The sequence below is a fragment of the Strigops habroptila genome, chromosome 6 (assembly GCF_004027225.2).
Source record: "Strigops habroptila isolate Jane chromosome 6, bStrHab1.2.pri, whole genome shotgun sequence".
In the NCBI taxonomy this organism is placed as follows: Eukaryota; Metazoa; Chordata; class Aves; order Psittaciformes; family Psittacidae; genus Strigops; species Strigops habroptila.
The window spans coordinates 23,356,794-23,375,518 of NC_044282.2; the positions used below are offsets into that span (position 1 = coordinate 23,356,794).

General features: G+C 37.2%; 1 protein-coding gene across 5 annotated transcripts in view; it reads left to right on the forward strand.

Annotated features, from left to right (window-relative positions):
* Positions 1 to 18,336, forward strand: part of EPHA7 (EPH receptor A7) — a 167,999-nt gene extending 149,663 nt beyond the window's left edge. For 2 of the 5 annotated variants that reach the window (XM_030490072.1, XM_030490073.1), the window contains exons 15-17: positions 1,969 to 2,162; positions 3,232 to 3,387; positions 15,957 to 18,336. In XM_030490072.1, coding sequence (XP_030345932.1) covers positions 1,969 to 2,162; positions 3,232 to 3,387; positions 15,957 to 16,152 — 546 coding nt within the window. In that variant the 3' untranslated portion in view covers positions 16,153 to 18,336. Of the gene's footprint in view, positions 1 to 1,968; positions 2,163 to 3,231; positions 3,388 to 4,541; positions 8,586 to 15,956 lie in introns of those variants that run through there. The other 3 variants (XM_030490074.1, XM_030490075.1, XM_030490076.1) reach the window with 2 other exon arrangements.
* Positions 18,337 to 18,725: the final 389 nt, after the last annotated feature.

Below are 18,725 nucleotides of genomic sequence, written 5' to 3' on the forward strand. Positions count from 1 at the left end.
TGATTCCCAACTGTCTTCAGATTTCTCTGCAGCTCATAATGAATGTGGAAAAGTCCTGCTCATGATCCTTTTGTTCATGTTTTCACTATCCCATACGCTCTTGGATATAGTCTTATCTAGATGGTTTGCCAGTTCTGAGGATCTTAGATATTTTGGTGATTGTGTTGCTGTTGCTGTTACCTACTTTTTCATTCCTTATTGGAGGTCTCTGCCTTCTGACTCTTATGCAACTGCTTCTTTTGTGGCAAATCATACATAGTATGCATAAAGGATTTAATACCTTTTACCTTTTAGAAGGTCAGAAATTTCTGCATTACTTTTCATAACACCCCAGTTGTCCTAAACACACTGTAGCTTATTTTCACTTTTACTCCACTCCTTTACTGTAAGGAGTTGTTCTTTCGTTTTTTCCTCTTAATACTGCTCTAAAGTATCTTACATTTTAACGTTCTCTTTCCTATATAGTACTGTTCTTCCATTTTCCCTGTTCTTCTGCAGAAACCCTCTCTCCCCACCCTGAGAGATAACGTCACTGTCTCTAAAAGGTCACCGCACTCATTCTTCAAGGTGTGGATGTTACTGCAGGAATTGAATATTTCTCAGTCATTTTTGAGTTGTCAGACAGTACTGTCATTCTAAATGTTCAGATAGGAAGCTGAGGCCCAGAGAGATGATGCAATTTCCCTGAGGTCAGAAGGCATTTTGTGACACAAACCTGCAGTAAGTGCCCTACCACAGGGCTGTACCTCCTCTTTTTAAAGAACTTCTCTTCTGCAAAAGGTTTTGATACAATCATGGATTTCGGCCAGTTTTTTGGAGGTAATTTTGTATTCTTTGCAGTTCTGTCTCCCTTCCAGTCCACTGCTTTTGCATCTTCTCACATAACCTATGGAATATTTTCTATCTGAGGGTATTATTTTCACTAAATCCTGGATATTCACCAACTTTATGTATCATACCAGATCTACTTCCTAGGGCTACATCCAGAACAGTTTCTGACCTTGCTTTCTGTACAAACTGAGGGAGAACACAGTCCTATGCACTGCCCTTTAGGAACAAGCACTCTTCCTTAGCAATTCTAATACTGCCATGTCAGTCAATGTCAGTATACTTGAAATCCCCCATGAACAGTGTTTTAGTCCTTTTTCACAAGCTTTTATTATCTGCATTGCTTCCTGATGTAGTTTCTTATCCTGCCCTCAAGGTTTGCAGCAGTTTCCTGTGATCTTTACCCATTTTTTATTTTTTGTTTCAATCCAAACAAACTTGGCTAAGGAAGTCAATGGGTGGGTGTAATTCTTGGTTCAGACATTTTATGCTCTCCTTCAATGACATCATCACCTAGCAGCATCTCTTATTAAATCTAACCTTCTGTTTAGGTGATACATTAAAATACCATTCAGCCAGGTCTTCCTCTCTCACATGGCACATTTCTGCGTCTTTATCATTAATATAACGTGGCTAGACGTAGAATACAACTTTTTTTCCCTAACAGTTTCTGTCTGATAAACATTTCTCTTGGATCCTTTTATAATATCTTCAGGCTTTTTGTATATTATATGTGCATGCACAGATCCCTATCCATTTACAAGTCAGTTGCTTCTACCACACACTCTTTCATAAAAGCCTTGGGGCAAGTAATAATGGTTTCTGAAATAACTCCATTTATCAATCTATCTATTGTTCCCTAGGTGAATTTAATTGTTCCCTGCTGCTCACTTGACTAGGTAATACAGCTATGTTCTGCACATATAGAACAATATGCTTAATAAGCCCAAACAAAGTCAGGGAAATTATTTGAAAACATGAAGTCTAGTGTCAAAACAACAGACTCATATTTCTGCAACTGTGATGGCAAATTTTAATTTATTGATTTTTTTTCCCCCCCTTTTATTTCTTGAACTGGGTAGCAATATACATTTTTTAGATATCCCTTGATGAACAATGATTAACTATGTTGGCTACTAGGTTATAAAAGCAATCGAAGAAGGCTATCGTTTGCCAGCACCCATGGACTGCCCAGCAGGACTGCACCAGCTGATGCTGGATTGTTGGCAGAAGGAACGCGGTGAAAGGCCGAAGTTTGAGCAGATAGTTGGTATTCTGGACAAAATGATTAGAAATCCAAACAGCTTGAAAACCCCACTGGGAACCTGTAGCAGGTAAGAAAAGCTCTAGCATGCGTTCTTATGATGATGAACGTGCCTGAATGTTCTTCTTGATCGCTGGTTCCAGTTCACATTTACTCCATGTGTCTCTCAGTTCTTTCTTCCTTCTGTTCCCTGTTCTTCCCTTCCCTCATTTGCCCTTCTTTTTTACCATGACGAAAAAGGGATTTCTTAAAAAATAACCAAAATAAATAAATAACATTGAACTAACACATTTCTCAGCAAACTACTGCCTTCTCATCACTCTTTCCACACTCTCACCACTAGCAGTTTTTGTTTTCCTTGTTTCTTAAAATTGTGAAGTGGAAGGGCAAGGATCATCATCTACTGTAGTTTTATGTGATGCATCCCTTGCCCTACGAACTGCTACAGTAGAAATACTCTGTCAATGTATTTTGACATGCTGCACTCTAGATTTTTACCTTTCATTTTCTGGCTTTTACTCTTTTCAGTGATTGCATCTCATTGTATTTCATGGTGTAGCTTTTAATGTCTTCTTCATAAATTTCAGGAATTATTTAATCATGGTAATCTTTTGATCTGCTAGCTAGATCACAGCACTAGGGAATCAACTGGCCTGTGTTCTGTTCCCGGTTCTTCTACTAACTGATATGCTTGTGTGACCTTAAGCAACTTTGTGTCTCTGCTCTTTCCTTGTCTTTGTTTTGTCCCATCCAATTGAATAATGGGAATAGTTACTTCTATATTTTCTAAGATGCTTAAAAGAATAGCATCTTTATTTTACTCAGCAACTGTAGTTGCAGCTGTTGTCATGCTAGGTAATAAGGTTGATTTTCTGTTGGTGACAATAATCCATTAGGCTGATTTGGCTTACTCTGACCTTTCATCTTTTACATGAATAAGCTTAGGAAGTACATATTGTCAACTACAGAGTAGTCAAGAACTATTCACAGAATAATCTGAATTGTGTATAAAAGGCCTATTACATTCTACTCTTGACATTTTTAATACCCCAAACTTATTTGACTCTCACCTTGCTAAATACTCCCTGATGTTTTACACTCTTTGGAAACAACTTACTTTCCTTTTTCCTTCTCCATAGACCAATTAGCCCTCTTCTGGACCAGAACACTCCCGATTTTACCACTTTCTGCTCCGTAGGCGAATGGTTACAAGCTATTAAGATGGAAAGATATAAGGATAATTTCACAGCAGCAGGCTACAACTCTCTTGAATCAGTTGCCAGGATGACTATTGAGTAAGTTAGTACTGGGCATGTTTAACTTGCATTTAGGGAATTTCTAGGTAAAATAATACACAATGTTCAACTCCAATACTTTACCCTGAGTATCAACATGGTACTTGGAGTTAAGCCAGCCAGTTTAACGGCTGATGATGTTATATTAGAGCATCCGATGATGGCATCGCTTTTTTCCCTGCTTTCGAGACCAATTGAAATAACAGCAAGGGCCTAGAATTTGAGGGAGAACGTGACTAATTTCAAAGTATGTATGTATAGGAAAACAACCACTTTTCCTCCACTACCTAATTGGTACTTTTTTCCAGACTTGTACTAGGAAGATATGGAATTTTCTTCTAATTGGCTGGGGGCTGTCTGTGTCCTGCAAGCAATGACTTTGCATCAGGATAAGTCTATAGAAGCAAAACAATTTCCTGAAGACAAGCATGGCCTGTATTGCTACTGCCATCTTAAACAGGTCTTCTTGGCACCCTGCAAACAACATTCTTATCCTGGTGGTTGCCAACACATATAATTCCTCTTACAGAGAGCAGTGGTTTTCTATACAGGTTTCTAAACAATAATTTCAAGTTTGCAACCCTACTCTCATCTGCCTGGTATTACTAGAGATCTCAGCCTATAGCTCAGGAACTGTCATTAGAGCCCACAAACTTCTACTAGGTCAAGTAGCATTAGTAGCAGTGGAATTGAAACACCTGCTCTTGCATTTGCATGATGGGTATGGGTCAATATGCAAAGGGTGTCTCTAGGCATCTCTTTAGGAATCAGAATGTAATCCCCAAAATCTTGTATTTATACATAACTTTTTGTCCTGAAAACCACCTGAAGTATTTTACAAGAGTGCCTCTTTCTTTGGGTGTCTCTAAAAGCCAGAATGAAAGATTATCATAGTGCAAAACATACTGGCCTCATTCTTAGATGTGGAGATACATGCCGTGTAACTACATGACAGTTGCCATGTAATTGCACTCCTTGCTGAGAAGTTGAACAGTGCCTATATGAACTTCACAGTACTCAGCTGAGGTTCCAGTGTAGCCTCAATGTTAGAAACCTGTAGCACAGACCACTACGTAGCTTTGACTCACAGTTGAATACCATACAATAGCAGTCTAAGTTGAAAAATTAACAATGTACGCATTTATCTTCCCCAGGGATGTGATGAGTTTAGGGATCACGTTGGTTGGTCATCAAAAGAAAATCATGAGCAGCATTCAGACTATGAGAGCACAAATGCTACATTTACACGGCACTGGCATCCAAGTGTGATAGACATTTCTCCCTTATGAGGGAGGTGACAGACTGAGAGAACAGCACTGGCCTTCAGTATATATGAAGTGCTGCTAGAAGACACTTGATTTCCTGGGTCCTTCCTGCAGTGAATAGAAGAGCTACAAGAAGCACCTACAGACTTGAACTCCTAAGTGCCACCAGAATTTATGAAAAGGGAATTAGGATCCACCAGTGGTGGCAAGGAAAACAGCAGTGACAATAAACAAAGTACTACCTGAAACATACAAACACCATGAGCTCTCTAACCTCCTTTTTATCTAATAGACTTTTTAAATGTACATAAAAATTTAAAAAAGAATATATTTGTCAGATAAAATCATGATATTATTGTTGAATTCAACAAGATATTTTCCTTAAATCTGTGATTTCTGAATCTTTTTTTAATCATTTGTGTTTATTCTTCATAAAGACTTTCTTTTAGTATGATGTTTATATCTTTGGACCTTTTTAGTGCTAATTCTATGACACATTACTACACTGGGTACCTCTGAAGGATTATTTGAGTTCCTAGAGATTTAAGAAGCATGACCAAGCAATGTATAACTGTCCGAACTTTGGTATCCTTTTGTGCCATTTACTTTTGTTAGATCAGCACCGTATTGACATGGCTAGCTAATTGGCAGGGAGTCAGGAAAATGCAAGTTGCCAAGAGCTCTGATATTTTTTAAAGAATTTTTTAAGGTTACACATATACTATCTTTTAAAAGAAAATAAAAGAGAAAAAAAAAAAAAAAGGAAAAAGAAAAGCAATAATGACCCCTAAGTAGTTCTAGGCACTTTTAGCAAATTGTTTGCAAGATGATTTTAGTGGACTAGAGTTAAAGTGAGATATATTCTAAGATGTAGATCTACAAATGTAAACCTGCTGAGATACTGCATTGAATGGACAAGTGATTGTAGGAGTGTCTCAGAACACAGGTGCAGTTCTCCAGTGTTACCTAAACCGTTTAATCTGAGCACATCACTCTTTTTTTTCAGTACTCTGCATTAGCAAATCTGAGAGAAATAGCTGAGTTTATATGAGTTTTATATGAGTTTAAGCCGTATGCAGTCCAGCTGTCAGAATGAGGACATAGATTTTATATGAGAACTGTAGAGCATGAGGCAAGGGGCAGTTCAAAATTTTCAATTTTTTTACAAGCTTTTGCTGCTCTGAACAAATACGCGTGTGTGTGTTCACACAGACACAACAGTCAGTCATTCATCAGGAACACAGATGCAAGAGTAGTTGTTCAATGGAATATCTTTTTACACCATTTATAGATAAATTGTGTTTGATTAAAATATTTAATTACTATAAGCAATAATGAACAGTGTCTCTACAGATATTGCAGGAATATATACGAATCAAAGATAAATGCTTTAAAAAAAAAAAATCTGAAAATTGTGAACTACCCCAGCAATGAAATGCTGTACTTCCAAAGAGAATTGGGCTGCTTCTATTGATTTTGATAGAGAAAGATCCCAGGGATCAGTCATAAATTGGTCTTGTTTGATAATGTGGGCATCCACACAAAAAAAATAAAAACAAAAGAAAAATCCTGTAAATGTTCCTTTGTAAAACTTGTAAATTTTATTTATACTGTCTTGTTTTGTACACATATTTATGTGTAGTGAGCTCTGAAAACATTGAAAATGCACTATATTTTTCTATTTTACTTGCAGAGCATCACAGACAAACATGTATATTCAGTGCTACATAATGTGTTTTCCCACATTTAGGACCAAAGATAGTTATCAAAAACTTAAATGCATCATTTTCACCCTCCTTTTTTCTCCCCCTTTTAGATCACTGTACAGTGTTATATTTGTCATTTTATTTATTTGTTTCATTAGAAAAATCAGTTTGGTTATACTAAGTTTTTGTCCCCCCTGCTTTTGTTGAAGAAAATCTGTAAAAAGCTTTTAAATAACATAATCCCGTTACATAGACACTTCCATTTGTAATCTTTGTAATAGACTGTAAATATATTTTTGGAACTATAATGCAATGTGCATAAGGGTTATTTTTCAGTGTCCATATATGATTGTTTATACAATTCACAGCACTTTACAGTCATGCTGAGAAGCCTAATTTATTGCCTGGATTTGGGCAGAGTAAGAAAAAAAGGTGAATATTCTTATTTCATACTAGATTGTCATTCAGTAGAAATGGAGTTATTTTCTTGTATGCAGCTCAAAATGGTTTTTTAACTATTAAAATTAATTTTTCTAGAAATGCTGTAGAAATAAGACACAAAGTAGACTGCATGCCCAATAATCAAAATTAGTGCACACAAGGACTCAGCCAAGGCACTTCAAGTAGCCGTTGGAACACTCTTAATTAATAAACACCCATTTTGTGTTATAACAAATGCTAAGTGCCTCACTACTGGGGTGAGCATCTGTGGGCAGCTGCACAGGGTGCTTGTCAGTTGGACTGCTGCTTTAGGCACCCAGCTATGAATTTAGGAGTCTAAGTTCAGACACCTTCTTCCTTATAAATCTTGGCTATTGTTTCTAAGGGCTTGGTGATTAAAGGTGCAATGCAGCAATGCTGGTATTGCTGAGAACCCACAAACCCTAAATGCAAGAGAGTTAAGGCCAGGCTTCACCTTTAGGAATTTTTCAATATTTGGAAGCACAGAGGCCTCAAAGCATGTGTGGTGACCTGGGCTCACACAGGTGAAAGTGAGGGCCCTAATGGTATTTCTTCCTTATTTGTTGTTATTTGATTTAAGCCATCTTCTTTGAATAGTAAATATATTTTATCATTCATCTATATACCTTGACTGCCTTAATGTTGCCACAGATTTTTACACATTTGAAAGGTATAGAGTAGACCAGAAAGCACAATAGCTGTCGATACTCGTATCGTATCTATCTGCTCAGAACATTACTTCAATTTAGAGCACATGCATGTAAATGGATTTGTAACTAGTAGAGCAACATATTGATGTTAGTTGCAGTTCCCCAGGTTCCAAGAAAACATAGTCCAGTATAAGAAAAATTAAAGTGCAGAGAAAGTTGATGTTCATGGAAGGAACTGAAGAAAAAGCTGGGTCAGAAGGAGAATTAAAGGCTAAATGACAAAATAAAGACATTATCTCAGTTCTGGCTTAATTTTACTGAATTTGGAAATTGTACATCACTAAAGACAGATTATCAGGCTGTCAGTGAGGCTGATCTTTCTTGAATTTATTCAGCTACAAGCATCTAAAAGATTGATGCCTAAAACAAGCAGGATGAATCTCCCTCTGGGAATGCTTATCTGCATTACCTGTAGAGGGAACCCAGATGATTAGCTTAAATTAGGCGTCTAATGTCTAGATAGTTAAAGTTAGGTGAGGTGATTCCTACCCTGTATGTCCTTGACAACTACAGTTTCCCCTGCAAGCTGAGTGTTGTAGAAAGGCAGCTCCTCCGCTACTAGTATGTCCCAGAATGTATTTAAACTGGGCTTTATCACAGAGAGAGGTGATTTTTTTTTTTTTAATTATTATTCAGAGATTCGTAACAGATCATCTAAATGCTTTTTGTATATGGGTATTAATTCTTGAAAAATTTGTGATTGTTCTGAGGAAGACCTGCCTAGCAAATTACAGTTATTTAATATTTTAAATAATCAGAAATATTTGCTGAAATACTGCTTTAGTACAGAGGTTATGTGATCAGATATGATAGTTGCTGTTTGCAAAACCATGTTTATCTAAAGCCTTGTCATGTAAAAATCTCCAGGAGGCACAGATGCTTAAATGTATCTCAAATTGAATGTTGCCCTTAATATCTCAATAATTGAGCTCTTTCTGTATTATTCTCCATTTAAAATGAGGGGGTTTTGTATTTGTTTAAGTGGGAGTTATCTGGCATCCACTAAGGGAGTTTGAAAAACATGATTTTAAATTAAATTTGCTTTTCTCCACTAATATACGGTTAATAGTTTCCACTGTTTCAAATGTTATAAAAACTATTGCTTTAATGTGGGGGATGAAGGGGGTTATTTTTGTTTTGTTGTTGGTATTTTTTTACATTTATTGGTTAGTAGTTGAAATAAAAAAAAATAATAATATTTTGTCCTTAACTTTCTAAATAATTCATATATAGAAATTTTGAGAATGATTTAAATTCTGTGACTTTTGGGTTAGTACTGAGAATGATGATCATGTCATTACAGCCATAATACCAAGCGATGCCAAGACACCCTGCCACAAGGGTGGGTTCAGCCAGCATTCTGTTGCCCAGTAATGGCATGAAGCCATCCACTGGCTGTGTGTGGGGAATGAAGGCCAAAAATGGTCATTTCACCTTTTAAAAATATACATGTGACATATTAGAGCTAACACATCCTTAATGAATTACTTCCCTGCATGCAGTTAGAAACTGATATGCTCATGATATGCATTTGGTTTTGGTGGGTTTTGTTTGTTGGTTTGTTTGTTTGTTTTATTTTAAACAAGTGACATTTGGGGTGCTTGTTGAAGAGAGCAGTTCCCAGGCAGGATGACAAGCCCAGTTTAAGAAAAAAGTACAATACAAATTCTTGCCTAACAGTGATTCTGGCAGCAGGTGCTGCAGAGGTATTGGGGCAGTTGGTGCTATGATTTGCTGAGCAACCAGCACAGCAGGGTTTCTGCATGGTCAGGGCCTGTTAGGATTGTACTTCTGATGAATTAACTGATATGTAGAAAAAGGCATATTTTCCCCCCACTAACTTGGAATGGATAGATGGTAGGTTTGGGATACCACTCAAAAGTCTTAGCCTCAACCTAATTTCTAGTAAAACAAGAATTTCTGGGCAGCAGCCTCTATTTTCTCTCCTGTTCCCTTACGGGTTGTCGGTCATAGCCAACAATTACTTTTAAACAGAGATCTTTATCGTTTTCATAGTGCTGCCTTCTATTTACTTGGGAATAGGCAGTTCTGTAATTAAATTTACGGCAAGAAGGATTGTGGAGAGATGGGGTAAGGGGATACAAAAGTTTGGGGGGGGGGGGGCGAGATGGTCAACCACACATGAAAAATAAAGGAAGAAAACAATCCAACAAGTGGCCTGTGAAACCCAAAGTATGACTGGGCTCACCACTTTTCGTAACATATTGCATACAGGAATTTGAAAAATATAAGAGATTAAACCATAGTCATAAAATCTATAGTATCCTGACAAAAGACTTGTGGCAGAATGCAAGCTACATTTGGGGGGGGGTTTCCTTTCTGGATTTGGTTTTATGAGATTTTAAAGTTAGGATAATTAACACAGTAAAATCTGTTGGGACAGGCTAAGGAACAAAATCAGCATGTCTATCATAACCATGAAATTCTCAGTGCACTTTCAGGGTGGGTAAGGGTTAGGCAGTTTGAAAGCTAAAGGACTCATGTGGAGTTTATATGCTGTACAGATTGTGTAAGTAAGTAATGTCCTGCGAGATTATGAAAGGTTAAAATTTAAAGAGGAAAACCCTCACTTTTCTACCTGGTGAAAATTCGAAAGATGGGAGGGAATGGAAAGTGAAGTGTGTGAAGCCATTCAAAATGTGTGAGTCTAAGTTGTAGACTCGGCTGACTTTGCTGGCAGGAGAGTTAAGGAGTGTCAAGATTTTTCGTTTTGATAAAGAGACACTTAATAAAATATACCTAATAATCTAATGTGGAGTGGTTTCGGTGCTCTGATTTTTCCTCAGGACAGATTGGAATTTGTCAAAGACACTAAATTGAGACAGATGGGAAAGCAACTGGTAATACACAGCTCATTCAGGCAGACTTGAGAGAGATATGAAAGGAGGATTTTAAATTAAAAGCTTGAAAATAAAACATAAACTCTGATGATATTTACTCTCGGAAGGTTTTACAGTAGTTTAAGTCTAGGGTAATGGTAGCAGAGTTTAGCACTGATACTATACAAATTGGGTGAAATTAATCTCTAATTAGAGTGACCAAAAAGAACCACAAGTCAAAAAAAATAGTTGATGTCTTGATAGACTCTGAAAAAAGATGTGATACAGCCATGTGAAACTTGTGTAGCCAGCCAAATGAATCTTGGACAAAACAAAACATAATGCCTAGTGCCAGAAAACCTAAATGTGGAACAGAAAATGTATTAATCCATGGACCAAGGCTTAAGTACTTAATTGAATCAAATAACCAATTGTAGAACAGTGCTGCTAATAGTAATTAAAATTAATAACGAAAATCTACAACTTAGAGGTTATCTGATGAATCATAATATGGCCAAGTCTGAAAAATGTAGTCAGTGCTTAAGCCATAGCTATGCCCAAAGACTTATGTGTGCTACGGATACTGGACTTTCATGAGTCTAAGTATTTCAAGTCTTTTATATACTGGAGACATTATAGCCCCACATCCATAACTAACACCTTCCTCTTTTGAGACAGAAACAGGACTGCTGAAAAGTCTGTATAGTCTACTGAATGCAATAAAAATTACCCTCTGTTTCCTTAGAATTACCAAGAAAGCCATGAATTCTTCTTACATTAAGAAACAAACTTCCTGCTCCAAAGATGCCATCTCACTGAGAAGAAAAATAAGCCATTAGTTTTACTAGTACATTAAAATGTGGCTTGAAAGGGGCTAAACTGAAGAATAATAGAATGTATCCACATTGACTGCTCACATTTCATGTCTGTAGAAACATTACTCAGGCAATTTCTTGACTATCATTCAACCTGTCTTACTATGCCAGTTTCCACTGGCTTCCTGAAGGGCTGCATGTCCATTTTCAAGATGTCTGCTGGAAAATGTTTCAATTTCCTCAGGAACCAACCAGCCTATGCCAAGAATGCATGTGTAGTTTAAGAGTAAGAAGGTGCAGGAATCTCAGATTAGCCGTCTCCAGGGTGTTCTTTTCAGTCACAGTCATAAATTGTGTTCTCCCACTGAGGTTGCACATAGTAAATTGCATGAGAAATCTGATTTGCCTGGAATAAACTTACTAAAATCATCTAGATACCTCCTGAAGGCCATTCAGAAATGTCAGGTTTTAACTGGTGGGTAGGATTTTGCTCAGAAAGTGAAAAAGGTGGGTCTAGGGGAAGTCTGTGTGTGCAGTTTTTCACACTCTATAAAACACTCCACTTATCAAAGGAAGGAGCTTTCTGGGTAGCAGATATAGTCTGTCACTGTCACTGAAACTAGACCACAAAATGCAAAATGTATGAGTCCACAAGAATAAACAAATAAAAAAATAATTCTATAACAGAATTAGACCAAGTCTTCACCATTTCTTTCTTTGTTCTTGGCAGCACTGGTGCTTCCATGTGGGGTCAGTGGAAGAGTAAGATGGGTCCAGACAACAGAAGAGGAGAATTTGGTTTGGGTGGAGTTCCAAGTTATTGGGAATTGCCCAGTAACACCAATGGTATAAGCTGATTGAGTATGTTTAAAATAATATCAAAATATTTCTATAGGCAGTGCAATCTAAGAGGGAGCTGAATGGCAGAAATCAAAACACCTGGTGAGGGGACTGTTTCAGGGCAGTGAGAGGAAAGTGTTACCTCTCTGACTTTATACTCCCCATAATGAATGGGGAAAAGTCTCATTCCTTTTTACTATTACAAACCTATTTCTTATGGATTTTATGAAATTAATATAGCTGGATTAATGATAGTCATGTGGAAATGAATGCTTTACCTGTGTTATCTGCTTCTGAATTATTTGCTGAAAAAGAATGAAGATATTCCCTAGAAATATTACCTGCTGTTAGTATAGCAAAGTATCTTAGTAATTATGGAAAAAAAAGAAAAAAGTTCCTTATAAAGTAAGCCTTCAAAGCAGCTAATACCATTTTTACACTTATATTTTGAAATAGGATTGTGTAAAGCTGAAATTATACTTTTTTATTATTATTTTTTAACATCCAATGCTGTCAAGTTACTTAAATTTAAAATTCTAGAGGAGTATATATTATATATATCATAATCCTTTTACAAGTTATTGCATGATATTTAAGGTTGAATTTTCAGGTCAAAACTAACAGTGCTTCACTTTAGATACCACAGAAACAGAAAACACACAGCATACAGTTATGCATCTGTACATCTGTCATTGAGCCATCATAGGATATTTTAGCAAAACAATGTATTATATTTGGCAGTGTTTAGGACCTTAAATTCTGTAGTGTTGTTGCTACTGATTTTGTATCTAAGGCCTTTTGGTGATGGAAGCCCTTGTTTGCTAAGGTCAGTAAGCATTAGTAAGCAGGTGAACATGATGTAAATCAGCAGAAGCCATTTGCTGAAATCATGGAGATATCTCACAGAGGTGACATCCAGCTGTTACCAAGGTCACTTTCCTTGTCTAGTGTAAAATGCCAGAACAAACCAACAGACCAACTCCCCTCATGCTTATTGATAGCTGAATTGTGGCTACCCATAGTTCAGGATACACAGCTGATGAAAATATAACACCTCTTTGGCATCCTTTTACGTCTGTTTACAGGAAGGCTCACCTTATCTTTTTGTGATATGATGAATAGCCTACTTCCTGTCTGAGAACACATGGAAATTTTATATATCTCGTGGGTGAGAAAGGCACAGAAAGCATAAGACTGGCTCTACAGCTTTGAGCTGTGGGAAGATATTACAAGAAGGCCCACATGATACTTTCAACCTCTGTGTGGGAAGGGAGAGACTCTCTAGGTATTCATATATTGCCACACACTTTAAGCTGCAGCTGCTTGCCTGGGAGAAGGTTGGTTAGGCTAAGACTAATCCAAAATTACCTCTGAAATTTCTTCCTGCACTGTACAATCTCTTCCCTTCCTGAAGCACCTTTCCCTTTCAGAAATCCCCTCCCTCTAAAATTGATATTTATGCCACTTCTCTGAGAATGAGAAGACTGTTGTTCTGACTAAAATGGAGTTTTTTCATGGAAGAGCTTGAGTGCCCTGTTATGTCCCAGAAGAGCTAATATTTTGCTCTGTATGCACTACGCTTTCCCATACCATTTTGCTGTTGCTCAACTGTTAGATAAAATGCATATGACCTCTTTGATCCTCCTCTTACATGTGTTTGCTGTTGAAAGGACGAATTTAGTCATCTACTTTAAGAGAAGATTAGGACTATGAATCCCTGAAAACAGCTTCCTCCGGACACATCCAGATTTACTGCTAGGATACATGATGGCTTACCCAGGACTCTCTGAGAACTAGTTCTTACTGGGTTTTCTTTCTGTGGAAGTTATGTTGTGGGTGGTAACGAGCGTGTGCTAATTTTGTCCCATTATTGACTACAGGTATGGCCTTGGCATGTGCCAGAGACTAGGTAAATGAGTACTAAATCCAACCAGTATGTAAGATCTCCCAACCAAGAGCTGAAGCCTATCCTTACTTCAGCAGGAAGGATAAACATCAGCCTGTTTATCCACTGTCTTTGACTGGCCTTCAGTTTCACCAAACTGTTTTAGTTTTCTACCTCTTTCTAGGGAGATAAAGTATCTAATTCAGGCCTGGAATAATATTGGACAACAGGGCAGCTAGAAATGAAGCAATATGATAATGAATAGCTAGGTCGTGCAGATGCAAAGAAATTATCAAATAAATTTGCTAAGTGTCACACAGGCAACCCCATCTCCCATTTGTTGATGTTTCATAGTTGTTAGTTTGCACCTGGTTTCTGCTCTGGTGAAACTCTCTGGCAGAGAGAACTAGGTGCAGCCTGGTAAAGCCATGCCATAGTCGAGGGTATATGTACACCATCTCATTATCCAGCAACCTTCGTCCTGATGCTGACCAAAATATGCCGTTTGAGACAGAGCAAATATAAATGTAACCTGAAGATTTAAATACCTATACATCTAAGTGCTATTTGTGACTACCATTTGCCTTTAGCTTTGAATAAATTCACATGTCAATCATTTCTACTAATTCAAAGACTTACTTGACTTCAAAATAATAAAAAGAAACTATCAGAGTTAAAAAAGTCTTCCGTTTGGAAAGGATTTCTCCTCAGAGTTCCTTTTTGTTGCATTCTTTTCTCACACATTCCTTGCATTACTAGGGTTTCAAAGGGCAGGTGCAAAAGAACCTAATATAAGCAAGATTTAGCTTAGTTAATACCTTCCCTCCATTTAAATTTGTCCCTAGGACACTACACTAGAGACAGAAAAAAACATTCTGTCCCTCCATCAGATTGCTTCATCTACGTTTTCTTTTTGTTTACTAAGCCTCAGACATTATGGCTATTAATACTGTCAGATCCTCTTCTCAGCTTATCATAAAACATCTGCTCCCATTTTGTCCAGTTTGGTGACAGAGATGTATGGCATGCTACAATGTATTAATAATGTTCTTCTCTTGAATGAGTATCTTCCCTTTGGTTCACACTGTTAAATAATCTAATCCATATGCTGGAATGGCAGATACTACTTTGGAATCAACTGTAAGAATATTGGTTGGTATGGCAGGGGAACATTCCTCCACCCATTTATTTTTCTTTAGTATTAGTGTTACATTGGCTTGTCTCAATGTCTGCAATAAATTGCTTTTCTCCCAGGAATTTTCAAATAATTTAGTTAAGAGATTGCTAACCATATGTAGAATAATTTCCATTCAGTCCTAGCCTACATCCATTAGTCCTGAAACTATATTGTTTTAGAGATTTCATATGGCTAGCCTGTCACTAAATGTACAGCAAAATCCACAACTTTTTCTTCTCTTTTTAAGCTCTGGGGATCTTTCTTTGGCAATACAAGTAACATAAACATTGTCTTTGGGTGCCTAATATCATGTAATGACCAAGACATGTCAGTTAAAATGTTTTATAAGACTTTTCAGTTATACTAAGAAAGCTTCTGATAATATCAGTTAGGCTAAACGAGAGTCTACTTTATTAGTTTACATGCTAGAATTTAACTACAGTGTGTATGCCTTTTTTAATTAAGCAGAGTTTAAATTGAACACACCCATTCCATCCTTTTCCTGCTTCTGTTTTAAAGAGTTATCGACATCTTCTCTCAGTCCTTAATTTTACACCCAAACACCCATCTGAAAAACTGCACCTCATCCATTTATTTCCTTTATTTCCAATACTGAAATTGTCAAGTATAACCCTGTGGCTCATTGAGATCCCCTGTGAAACACAACTACATTTCCTTCATGTTAGAGATGTTTGCTTGGGAATCTTTGGGTTTATTGATGTCTACCTAGCTAGTCAATGAGAATTTTTGTCAAGCAGTGGTATATACATGGCATGATGATGATAGTGTAATTTACCTCTGTTACTTCCTGATATCAGGATTCTGCTGCACTGCCAATTTCATTTCTGTTGTTATTATTTGTTTGACAGAATCAAAAACATGCCAGGTGCTTTGCAAAACAGAGAACAAGAAAAATCCCTTTCCAGAAGAGATGACAGCCTGAATAGAAATGAAATAATGGCAGGAGACAAAGGAAGCAGAAAGGGGAAGCAAAACAAGAGTTATAACCATAAGATCATGAGATTGGTTTGGAGGCACAGTGAACGCTATGAGGCATTTTTTTAAAACGCATAAGGACTGTAGTTGGGATTAGAGGATGGAAATGTAGAAAAGAAGCATGGAAAGGAATGGAGAAGAAGGGAGATACAAACTGGCAACAGGAGGAAGAGTAAACAGAGGTGTATGGGAGAGGCCAGCACACACACCTGACAAACTGAGGATTATGACTAATGACAAGAATGAAAGACCACATCTGAAGATCATGATGATTTCAGGAGGATGGCGAAGCAGGACATGGCGATGCTGCTAGGGAGAGAAGAACCAGCAAAGCTGCCCTGGAAGCCTGCCCTGGAAGCTCCTCACACTAATATAACCCTGCTTCCCCATCTTTCTAGCTCCCCTCTTACACACAAAATATGTATGTAGAAGAGCAAAGGAGAAGAAGCAGCTAAATCCAAAATTTCCAAAGATTCTGCTGGGGAAGAAGTTTAAGCTGGGATGATACAGGTTTACTCCTACTGATGCTGTTGCTGGTAGCAAGTGGCAGAGAGCATCCTGTTAGCCTTTCTTATGCAGACAAATCGATGGGAGTCTTTACCACTACTTAGAGATAGGCCTTACTGAGAAATGCTCAGTGAAATTATAATACTCCATCCAGCCCAGGACGTTTAAAAATGTCCTTTCATTATCATAAAGAAGCAGAAATTATAACATTCACATTGAAATGGAAACAGGGAAAAAAATATTTGAGCACTTTCTTTTCAAGCTGAAAATAATTATTTCGGTGTTACAGAAAAATGTAAGGGGGATTTTTCTCATTTAAAAATTATATCTTACAATTTTTCATGAAAATTTCTGATAAAACGGGAATAATTTTAATTGTGTTGGATTGGCTTTTTTCTTCTAGAAAATTAGTGTTATTTTTAGAGGGAAACTTGAAAATTTCCATTTTCGGTCTCTCAGACATTTTAAACTGCCCTGGTTTCCAAGGTAAGAATTCTTCAGGAGTAAGAAAGCTGCAGAGTGGCCAGTCTGATCTCTTCCTCACTTCCTTCTCCTCTGCTTTGGTGACCAGACATGTCTAATGATTAGGCTGCAAAGAGTAAAACCAGTTTCTATGTCTTCCTGAGAAAAGGCACTTTGCCAACTTCTTTAAGAATTATTAAGTAGATCTGCTTACAGGAAATCGCTTCTTTGCTGCAGACTGTCTCCATTTAAATCCTCCTCACAGCTCTTCCATTTTGCCTGGGAAAGTTTTATCAGAAAGCACACTGGAAAGGTTCAGATCTTTCTGTCTCCAGTGAAATTATTTTTAGACATAGTTACAGCTTGGCAGATGTACTGGTATGACAGTTGGGAGACTGCTGATGGTAATGGAGTATTCTTTTACTTTGGCCTTTATAGACACTTTTTGCTTGGTACTTCTGACTGCAAAGTATTGATGTTTAGGGTATTATAGGTACTTACCCATTGTATTATTTCTTCTAAGTTTTAGAGGACAGCACTGGATAAATCTTTCTTCTCCTTCAGGGTAGCACAGCTTTGTATGAGTCATTCATCTTGAATGTACGCCAGAGTGATACCAAGTTGGTTGTTGACACACCTTATCAATAGGATGACCATTTTTAGTCTCGTCTAGCAGTGGAACGATTTAAGTATTGTCTCGCTGAGATAACAGCCTCATTTAAGAATATCTTGGTGGCTCTGGATAGGATTCAAATCAAATAATTCATCTAAGCGAGGAGGAGACAATTGCATGTCATAGCTGAAACGTTACCAAAAATCCTTAACTGGTTGGGTTTTTCCCCCTTCATTTGCTTGAAGATTTTGGTAAATGGTGGCTTCCTGGATACTCAAAGGGCAAAAGTGGCCAAGTTCATCTTTTCTTTTATTGTCTTCAATTTGAACTTTGCTTAAGCTAATTAAACTGTTGTTACCTCAGGGTACCATTTCAGCAATGAGGTTTACATGACTTATTCTGTCAATGCAGAAACTTCAGCTACTTAAGAACATACCAGGAATAGAGTTAACACAATGCTCAGCAGTGCTTGAAGAATCAGGCCCACCTCAGTAATTTCTCTACACCATTATTGAAATAATACTGGAATTAAATAATTTAGCCTTGGTGTCAATTTATAAGATCTACCCTGCTTAAATTCTTGCAATCAAAAGTAGCTCAAAGTTTTATAACAGTCCACATATCATTAAAAAAAAAAAAAAAGACTGCAAATCAGTGTCATAGTATCTCCCCATAATACAGAATTTTTTACTTATCATTTTTATATATTTGAAAGAACCCCATTAGCTCAGTTGCATGCAACTTTTTTTCAATAATAGACCCAGCATAAAGCAATATCAAAACTTAATTAATATTTCTACTAATTAAATTTGGCCAAGCTCCAGATTTTGCATAATTTTGCCCATGCTTCTGGCATGATAGCAGATATGGAAGATATCTGTACCTATGTTTTGTGTGTACCTATGTGTGATATGCGTACCTATGTTTTGGCCCTGAGAGAGGATTCCACTGTGTGGCATCTTCCCCACCCTCTGCTACCAAAAAAATAGATAATTTCAATTGGGAAAGGTAGTATAACTTCTGAAAACTGCAATTTGACCTACCTTTTGAGTTCAGACAC